The 9,665-nt window shown below is 34.7% G+C and overlaps 6 protein-coding genes across 6 annotated transcripts; 3 read left to right on the top strand and 3 right to left on the bottom strand. All coding sequences in view use genetic code 12, as the record gives it.

The window, feature by feature from the left end:
- Nucleotides 1-1,071: 1,071 nt before the first annotated feature.
- PAN3 (Pan3p) lies at nt 1,072-3,294 on the bottom strand (the record flags this gene model as incomplete). Its single annotated transcript, XM_002546601.1, has 1 exon — nt 1,072-3,294. One exon carries the CDS (start codon nt 3,292-3,294, stop codon nt 1,072-1,074), a length of 2,223 nt encoding a protein of 740 aa, XP_002546647.1.
- A 612-nt stretch (nt 3,295-3,906) lies between these two features.
- CNB1 (calcineurin regulatory subunit B) lies at nt 3,907-4,428 on the top strand (the record flags this gene model as incomplete). The annotated part of the gene is made up of 1 exon (XM_002546600.1): nt 3,907-4,428. The coding sequence occupies one exon, from the start codon at nt 3,907-3,909 to the stop codon at nt 4,426-4,428; it is 522 nt and encodes a 173-aa protein (XP_002546646.1).
- A 203-nt stretch (nt 4,429-4,631) lies between these two features.
- CTRG_06123 (protein-lysine N-methyltransferase) lies at nt 4,632-5,918 on the top strand (the record flags this gene model as incomplete). Its single annotated transcript, XM_002546599.1, has 1 exon — nt 4,632-5,918. The coding sequence occupies one exon, from the start codon at nt 4,632-4,634 to the stop codon at nt 5,916-5,918; it is 1,287 nt and encodes a 428-aa protein (XP_002546645.1).
- A 36-nt stretch (nt 5,919-5,954) lies between these two features.
- Nucleotides 5,955-7,025, bottom strand: CTRG_06122 (2-dehydropantoate 2-reductase; the record flags this gene model as incomplete). The annotated part of the gene is made up of 1 exon (XM_002546598.1): nt 5,955-7,025. The coding sequence occupies one exon, from the start codon at nt 7,023-7,025 to the stop codon at nt 5,955-5,957; it is 1,071 nt and encodes a 356-aa protein (XP_002546644.1).
- A 72-nt stretch (nt 7,026-7,097) lies between these two features.
- On the top strand, nt 7,098-7,976 carry CTRG_06121 (putative dephospho-CoA kinase; the record flags this gene model as incomplete). The annotated part of the gene is made up of 1 exon (XM_002546597.1): nt 7,098-7,976. One exon carries the CDS (start codon nt 7,098-7,100, stop codon nt 7,974-7,976), a length of 879 nt encoding a protein of 292 aa, XP_002546643.1.
- Nucleotides 7,977-8,028: 52 nt separating this feature from the next.
- CCT3 (chaperonin-containing T-complex subunit) lies at nt 8,029-9,612 on the bottom strand (the record flags this gene model as incomplete). Its single annotated transcript, XM_002546596.1, has 1 exon — nt 8,029-9,612. The coding sequence occupies one exon, from the start codon at nt 9,610-9,612 to the stop codon at nt 8,029-8,031; it is 1,584 nt and encodes a 527-aa protein (XP_002546642.1).
- Nucleotides 9,613-9,665: the final 53 nt, after the last annotated feature.

The following is a 9,665-nucleotide window of genomic DNA, read 5'->3' as shown; positions in this document are numbered from 1 at the left end:
TTATTTAAATGGGATGTATATAGTTGTGATGATTTGGAGAAAACTGCCAGTGGTGGTGATTGAACAGATGAAGAAGGAGTGATAAATACGAGTCTTCAGTTGGAGTAACAAGAGTTGAAACAATACTAGGAACATCAGTATTTACTGACTTTGATTCCGAGAAAGTCTTTTCTTGAATAGTTGAAGTAGTTGGAGTTTGCATCTGTAGAAAATAACACTAAATGGGAGGGCGGGGGCGGCAGTAGCAGTCTTTTTTTATATATTTTAAGTCTCAGTAGTTTTTTAGTAGATAGTCAAATGATCATAAGTTTTGGTTTTATAAAAGATAAGTTGTTGAATTTGGGTGCTAAATAAATAAACAAGCAAAATATTTGTGTGGGTTTAAAGAAGAAGTGTGAGAGCAAGAAATTGTGGTGGGATCTTATATGTCTATCATAATTGCGACATTGGATTGTGGGTCTCTCACACAGTGGGTAGAGATTATGAGTAATCGCGTTCACCGTCATTTCTTTTTCTTTTTTCTTTTTTGTTGTTCCGGTAATGTCGCAAACTCGTCATCGTCCTCGCTGATAAGAGATAAACCCACCACCGCAAGCAAAAAGAAAAAAGAAAAAAAAAAATTATGAGTCAAAAATGTCGCATCAACAATGTCGCGCACTGTGAGGCATCATCATCATCATCATCATCACACAATTTATCGTGCGGATTTCGGATTTACAAAAATTCACAATTTTTTTTTTTCTCTTTTTGGGTTTTAGTCATAATTTCTTCGCGGGGCAGAGGAGTCGACCCAGTCATCCTAAATTACGCAATACCGCTACGGCAACAACCTCGACTCATTGAATTTCTTTTGCCCATCTTCTTGATAGTGATTGCCACAAGTTTCTGTTTATTTCGCCACCGATAACGGCAGTTATTACAGGGAGAAGAGGAGGGAGAGGGGGAGGATGACAGTTTTCTACTTTTTATTTACTTATTTAATATTTACTGTATTTAATTGAAAAATAAAATATTATCTTTGACTAATATACAAACGTAACTGCAAATCAATAATACCACAAATATTTATTATTATTCTCTCATTAATCTAAACTTGTTATCAATAATCTCCTTCAATTCTTTATAACTTATAATAATACACTCATCTTTATTAATCAACAACAACTTTTCATCAATTCCACAATCCAACTTGTTCAAATTTATCAACACTTTATTCAAATTAAGCACCTTCTTATTCTTATTATTACTGGAATCATAACTATTGTATAGATAGTTTAAAAATAATCTCAAAATCTTATTATTTCCTGTTGCAACTCCTGTTTTATCACTATCATCGTAAATCAAATAGTTCAATTTAGTCATCAATCTAAATAATCTAGCATTCTCCAACTCCGATCCCAACTGGCTCTCCATAAAATCATTAGAATCTTCCAAATTGTTGATAACAGTAAGCATCTTACCAGATAACTTCTTACTAAACTCTTCTAGATCAAACGTTTCATCTGAGTCATGTAATTCTTGCAATATATTGACAAATTCTTCACTCAACTTGGTTGAGGATTTCAAACTGTTGTAAATATTAGCACTTTGCCTCATATTAACTGGTAATAACAATACACTTAATTCAACCAATACATTGGAAATGTTCTTAATATCTTGGACTTGGTACTCTTTGATGTCAACTTCATTCTCTTCATTGTATTCAAGAATGTCACTGATACCCACAGAACCCAATCTTATTCTATGTTTATTGGTAACAATAATCTTACTCAAATCTATGGTTGATCTTGCCGTCAATCCATTTTGATGAATAACCGTAATTGCATTGATCAACTGAATCAAGTAACACCATAACAAGTCTTCAGTAATTGGCTCAACTCGTAACCCCTTTTTGTGTTGCTCTAATAAACTCACACTGTTTGGATAATAGTCATAAATAATACACAATGAATTGTTGGTGTTCTGTGAATTGTTAAACGCCATGGTGGTAAAAGCATCTTGTAAACCAACAATATTGGCATTCTTTATACTTTTCCATTTCTTGATGGTACCAAATGGCTTGTCATTAACAATCTCATTACATGGTTCAATCTTTCTTAAAACATACAAGTTCCCATCATAATTACTGTAAACTTTAAATATCAAACTATTCTTCCCCATCCAGAGTTTAGAAATTGGTTCATATGATTTATCAATTGGAACTAATGAATGGTATTGGTTGACATGTTCTGGCAAATTCAGATGACTTAATGTTTGCAAACTGGCTTCGTTCTTTTTATGCAAGTATTCACGCAACTCGTTTGAAATAAACATCGCTTGACTATTAAGTTCGTGCGGCTGCAATGGAATAGTTAATCTTGGAGGTGGAGCTGGGGCATACAAATGATATTGCAATGGGTACATTGGTTGTTGACCACCAACAGCACCAGCACCACCATTCCCCGGCATATTTGAGGTTGGAGTTGCAACAGCTGGAGGAACAATACCACCTGGTGTACCGACTTGTCCCATTGCTGTAGGGGTTGATATGCCTAAGCTATTTGGAAAATATGGATTTGACGAACCAGAAGAATGTGGAATCCCCATTGCATGTCCAGTATGTTGTTGCTGTTGTGGTGGTACTTGTTGTGACGGAAGATGTTGGGATGATGATGCTAAAGAAGAAGAAGAAGGAATTGGAGCTTGCATTAAAACATTTTGTTGTTGTTGCACAGGCTGTTGCTGCTGTTGTTGTTGTTGTGACGGTGGTTGTTGTTGGGCAAGAGGAGCAGATGAGATTGTCAATGGTGAAGATGACGTATTATTACTATTGCCATTATTACCAAAATCAAAACCAGATGGTGTGAATGATGGAGTACTGACATTAAACTTCTTTGATGTAAATGGTCGTTGGTTTGTTGTCGAATCCGAAGTCGCGTGTCCATTGTCTGGTTTAAACACGGGAATTTCCTTTAGTTTTGGTGATAAAGTTGCAAATTTACTTGTCAATCCTGTAACTCCTGGTTGGAAAGAAGGAGTGTTCAAATTGTATTTCTTTTTAGATGCTGCATCATTCGAAGACATGGTTGAAGAAACTGTTGAAGTAGCTGAATCTGGGAAACCAGCATTGTTGTTTGTATTACTGGCCGATCCAGAATCTTGAGGTGATTCCTGATCTTGTTGCTGTGGTTGTGGTGCTGGTTTCTGTTGGCGATTATGACTGAAGGCACATCCTTTGTTTTCAAATTTACAATATCCATATATCAATATATTCTTGCAAAGGGTTTCCTTAGCGGTATCTAGATTTATATTCATTGATAATTATTCTTTATTGCCTTTCTTTGCATTCACCTTAATAATACTATGTCTTATTTAGTAGTAGTACGTCTGTAAGTCTTATGGGTTCTTTATTGATATTAATGCTTGTTGTTAATGAATCTATTTCTAGCAACTGTTTTTTTTTTCCTCTCTCTGCTTTTCCTTCTCTCTCTTTCTCTCCTCCTGACAAACTCTGCTGTTTTTTTTTTGTTGGTTGATGTTGTTGATTGTGTTGTTTGCCTTTGCACTATTTTTTTGGTTCTCAGTGTTTAGTTTCTAGTTGAGTGTAAGTGATATTAGTTTAATGATCACGTGTTGATTCACTCAATGGGTTCAAGACCAATACCTAAAGATATCACCAAATTATTTTGATTTAAAGTAGGAGAAGAAGTTGTCGATCACTTATCTACTTACTACAAACTTGGTGCAAGTTGGTGACGTCGCGCCAGAAATGAGACACGACTATTTTTAGCTTTAAATAGCCTGTTCTGATTTTTTTTTTTTTTTGGTTTTTCTTGCTTACTTTTGTCTACTGTCATATTTTTTTTTTTGTTCCTAGTTGCACTCGTAACGATATCTACTTTAAACAGACATATAACAAAGTAAACCATGGGGGCCAATTCAAGTATTTTAAATGGATTCATGGAAGATACAAACTTCAGTATTGAAGAAATACATCGTATGCGTAAAAGATTCATGAAGTTGGATAAAGATGGGTCAGGGGAAATTGACAAACAAGAGTTTTTATCTATACCTGGAATTTCTTCAAACCCATTGGCTACAAGACTAATGGATGTATTTGACACAGATGGTGATGGTCGTATTGACTTTGAAGAATTTATCACCGGTTTATCTGCATTCTCTGGTAAATCGGATAACTTGACAAAATTGAAGTTTGCATTCAATATTTATGATATCGATAGAGATGGTTATATTGGGAATGGTGAACTTTTCATTGTCATGAAGATGATGGTGGGTAAGAATTTACAAGATGAAGAGTTACAACAAATTGTTGACAAAACTATCATGGAAGCTGATTTGGACGGTGACGGGAAGTTGAACTTTGAAGAGTTCCAAAAAGCAGTGAATACAGATTCCATTGCAAACACATTGACGTTGAACTTGTTTTAATGACACTACATAGATATACCTGTATATTTATTTATTTTACGATTGTTTACTTGTTTCATGAATCTGTGGTGTAATATTGCCTTGCGAAAGGAAGGGGACCAAACTGTATTTAACATGGTGAACAGAAACAAAGAAGAAGAAAAAAAAGAAAAAAAAAATAAAAACTCTATATTTGATCTCTTTTTCTTTGCTGAACCACACTAATGGATAAGTTTGATCAAAAACTACTGTCCTTGCTAGATTGGATTAAAAACACTCAAGATGAAAAGAAACCATCTACACATTCGTATATTTCACCAAAGATAGATGTTAAGGATGCCAGATCATCGGGTAGAGGTATTTATGCAACCAATTCATTGAAAAAGGGAGAACTCATCATGAATATCCCCCATTCATTCCTATTGAATTTCACCACAGTAATGGCCCATATTTCCAGGTATAATGGTATGCAAGATGAACTGCATATATATGTTCCATTTGATAACCTGGACGGAGATCAATTTACTAATATATATAGCAAATTGACTCGTGAAGAGATTCTCGAATTGTCATCTTTTCAATTACTATCCATTTATTTGACATTTGAAAAGCAAAGAGGCACCAATTCATTTTGGAAACCGTTTTTAGATATGTTACCTTCAATGGAAGATTTTGCATTAATGCCGATCCATTGGTCAGATGAGACATGCAAACTAGCCCCAGATTCCACACAAAAGAGTAGCTTGAAAGTACGAGATAGATTTGAAAATGATTATAAATTGATCTGTGATTTAATTCAGACGAAAACTGACCTTGATGTCACAACACTTCTTCCGAGACAAGACGTTTTATTATCTTGGTTATGTATCAACTCACGTTGTCTTTATATGAATTTACCAACGAGTAAAAATACTGCTGATAATTTCACTATGGCTCCATATGTTGATTTCATGAATCATTCCTGTGATGATCATTGTACTTTAAAGATAGATGGCAAAGGTTTTCAAGTGCTGTCCACTTGTAGTTACAACATAGATGACCAAGTATACTTGAGTTATGGTCCTCATAGTAATGATTTCTTATTGTGTGAATATGGCTTTATCATACCTGGTAATAAATGGAATGATCTTGACATTAGTAAATATATCATTCCATTGCTCAAACCCGAACAAGTTGAATTCTTGCAAGAGAACGACTATTTTGATAATTACACAATGACCAAGGATGATATATCTTTTAGAACTCAAGTTGCATTGGCTACACTTCAAGAGAAAGATCCTAAAAATTCTAGAAAATTGTCCGCTTTGATCAATGGAATCAATGATGGGGAGGTTTTTAGATCACATTCTAATGTATTATTGACGGCAATCTTGAACAAAGTGGTTCTCGACGCTGAAGCACACCAATATTTGGAGTACGATGCAGATCCTGTTAAAAAGACGATTGGTGCATTATATCACGATAGATTAGTTATTGCTAAAAGTGTATTAAGTTTTATAAAAGAAGATTAACTGTGTATATACAAGTAATAGAAATAGTTTCCCAGATTACTGTTCCATTAATAGTTCAGCGGCAGCAACTTGATCTATACCTCTCTCAATTGCCAACTTGCTTCTTATTAAACTTGTCAAAGTGACATTAAGCGGAACTCCAAGATTATGTTTACGACCTAAAAGACCAATAAACCCATTAAGATTTTCAATTTCTGTTATTCTTAAATTTCTAATATCTTGTCTCATGGAAGAACTATTTGCCTTGGTAAGATCAGCTACACCAATAACTTTATTTAGAAGACGATCTGTGTCTAAAAATTGTTTTGCTTCTTCAACATCATTCAACATGCTATACTCTTGTACAAGAACAAGTTTTGCTTCATTGATGATTTTCTTCCAAAGAAACAGAATATCATTAGAATATAATAATTCTCCATTCTTACAATCAAACAAAGCTGTTAATGCGTTAATACAGCAGTTAACAATCAACTTTTCTACCTGAATTAAAAGGAACTTATTATACTCATGAAAACTTGCATTTAATTCCGGAGCATCAAGAATATATTTAATCATATCTGGTAATTCCAATATCGAAAGAAAACGTTCTGGATGATGTGGATTATTTCCAGGAAATTCAGAAAGAGAAATAGTTCCCGAGGCAACATGTTGAACAATTCCATCTTGAATATATGCGCCATGGGTTGTACTACCTTCAAATATATTTGGCCTGGAAATACTTGATGACCAAAATTTATCAAGTAATGTCCTACTCATACCCATTCCATTTTGTAATATCAAAATATTAGTGCTTGGTTTGATTTGTGGAACATATGGTCGAAGGGCTTCTATGGTATGTCCTGTTTTGGTCGATATAATCAAGTTTTCAATTGTTTCTTTGACATTAGGTGGTTTAGCAGACGGTGTTTCAATATTACTGGTAATTAATTGATTATTCTTAATTCTAGTTAAATGAATCTGATGCTGAGGTGATGGATTAGCAAGGGAATCAGGACGTAGTAATAAAATTGGGGTAACCAAAGACGGAAAAGCGCGTTTCAAATCATGCGCAACTAAAGATCCAATGGATCCTACTCCTAATATATGAATTTTCAAGGGAGATGACATGATTAACTGGATCGCTGAACTGAAAAAGTTAATAACGGATATTTAGTATTATAATTCTCTTCATATCATCTTATGAATTTGAACGAGAAACCTGTGGAAGAAGGAAAAAAAAAATTAAAAAATTCACAGTATCAATTTCTCACTCTTTCTGCCCACAATCTCCTGCCTCTCCACCTCCTCCTCAGATATAGACACACAAAAGAAGTACTACCGACTCAGATGCTTATTGTTGGATTGACAGGTGGGATTGCATGTGGTAAATCCACTGTTTCAAAAGAACTTAAAGAGAAATACCATTTAACGATAGTTGATGCAGATTTGATTGCTCGAGAAGTTGTTTACCCCAACAAACCAGCATTCAAAAAAATCGTGGCTGCTTTTGGTAAAGAAGTCCCAGATTTAGTCAACCCACAAGATGGTAGTTTAAATAGACCAGCTTTGGGTAAAGCTGTTTTTGGAAATAAAGAAAAGTTGGCAGTTTTGAACTCCATTGTTCATCCAGCTGTTAAATGGGAAATGTTCAAACAAATCCTCTTTGCTTATCTTACATTCAAACAATTAATAATATTAGATGTGCCTTTGCTTTATGAAAGTGGGTTAAGTTTAGTTTGTGGATTGACTGTCACTATATCATGTGCTAAAGAAATTCAAATCGATAGATTACTTGAAAGAAACCCAGAATTGTCGGTGTCAGATGCAACTAAAAGAATTGATAGTCAAATGTCGAATCAAGAAAGAAACTACCGATCTGATATTGTGGTTGATAATTCTGGAGATTTAAACACACTCCATGAATCAATTAAATCTTTAGTTCATGAAATCAAACCCAACTTTTTCTGGTATTTATTAGATTTGTTTCCTCCATTTGCTATCTTGTCAGCACTCTTTACATTTACTCTCAGAAGAATTTCTGACAAGTTTATAGGTACTAGAAAACCTAAATTGGAGTAACTAATTAGAAACGCATATATTTATCAACAGATTTATTTATTATTAATCTTCTCTATTGACTTTGACGTACACCACTAACAATATCATCAACTCTCAATAATAAACAAGCACTTTCAATAGCTGTCTTAATTGATTGTTGTTTAATAACCTCTGGTTCCCAGATACCATAATCTTTCATGTCAACAACTTTACCATTTTCACCATCAATACCATATGTGTAATTACCTTGGGCATGTTTGGCTCTCAATTGAGACAACACCTTGATTGGGTTACCACCACAGTTTTGAATCAAAGTTCTTGGAATAACTTCGAAAGCATCGGCAACAGCTTGGTATGGGTATTGTTCAATTCCTTCAATGGTCTTTGCCTTTTCAGATAATCTAACACTACAAGCCATTTCAGTGGCACCACCACCTGGAGACAAAGAAGGTTCAAACATTACGTTTCTAGTAACTGCCATGGCATCGTGCAAGTTTCTTTCAATTTCATTAAGAATATCCTTGGAAGCTCCTCTCAAGACAACTGTACAAGCTTGTGGGTTTTCACATTTAACCAAGTATGTGAAATATTCGTCACCAATTAACTCAACCTTGAATTCACCACATTTGGTACCAATATCGGATTCTTTCAAATCTTCAACTCTGTTAACGATTGTGGCACCAGTTGCTCTGGCAATTCTATTATTATCTGATTTCTTTACTCTTCTTAAAGCAGCACATCCACCCTTCAATAAATAATGTTGAGCCAAATCACTGACACCCTTTTCAGTAATAACCAAATCTGGTTTGAACTCTAAAATTTGATCACACATTAATTTAACTTGTTCTTCTTCAATTTGTAATATTCTATTCCAGTCTTCTTCCTTGGTAATTTCTATATTTGTTTGGGATTCACCCTTTTTGTATTCCAAAGGACAATCTAATAATATAATACGTGGATTTTCAATAAATCTCTTCATCTTAGGATGAACAACATCCTTGTTCAATAAAATACCATCCAAAACCTCACTGTCGGTAACTTCACCACCAGGGATCTTTTCAATACGAACATATCGTTTCACATCAATCTCTTTATAGTCACCCTTTTGGATCATTACGGTTCTAACTGCTTTCAAGGATAATTCACACATCTTGGTGGACCAGTTGTTGACATATTTGGTACCAATGGAAGCTTTGATCAACTTCAACATAGCTTCGTCATTATTAATATCAACTGGGGTGGAAACTTCGTGAATAATGTCCAAGGCATCCTTCAAGGCTTCTTTCAAGGCTTTTATAATTATAACTGGGTGAATATTTTTTTCAATATATGGGAAAGTTTGAGCTAAAATTTCACCGGCCAATATGATGACGGTGGTAGTACCATCTCCGACTTCTTCATCTTGAGTTCTAGACAATTCAATCATAGACTTGGCAGCTGGATGAGAAACGTCAATTTCTCTCAAGATAGCATGACCATCATTAGTTAAAACAATACCACCCATAGGATCCAACAACATTTTTAACATTGCCTTTGGTCCCAAACAGGTTCTAATGATATCTGCAACAGCTTTTGCGGCTGTAATGTTGGCAACTTGTGCCTGTCTTCCCTGTTGTCTGGTAGTAGATGTGTTTAAATATACAACTGGTGCTTGCATTATGTCAATTGGATTTGCAACAGATCTATGGAGTTACACACGAAGTTGATTCG

Source organism: Candida tropicalis, assembly GCF_000006335.3.
Source record: "Candida tropicalis MYA-3404 genomic scaffold supercont3.11, whole genome shotgun sequence".
In the NCBI taxonomy this organism is placed as follows: domain Eukaryota; kingdom Fungi; phylum Ascomycota; class Pichiomycetes; order Serinales; family Debaryomycetaceae; genus Candida; species Candida tropicalis.
This window is presented reverse-complemented; position numbering and strand designations above follow the sequence as displayed.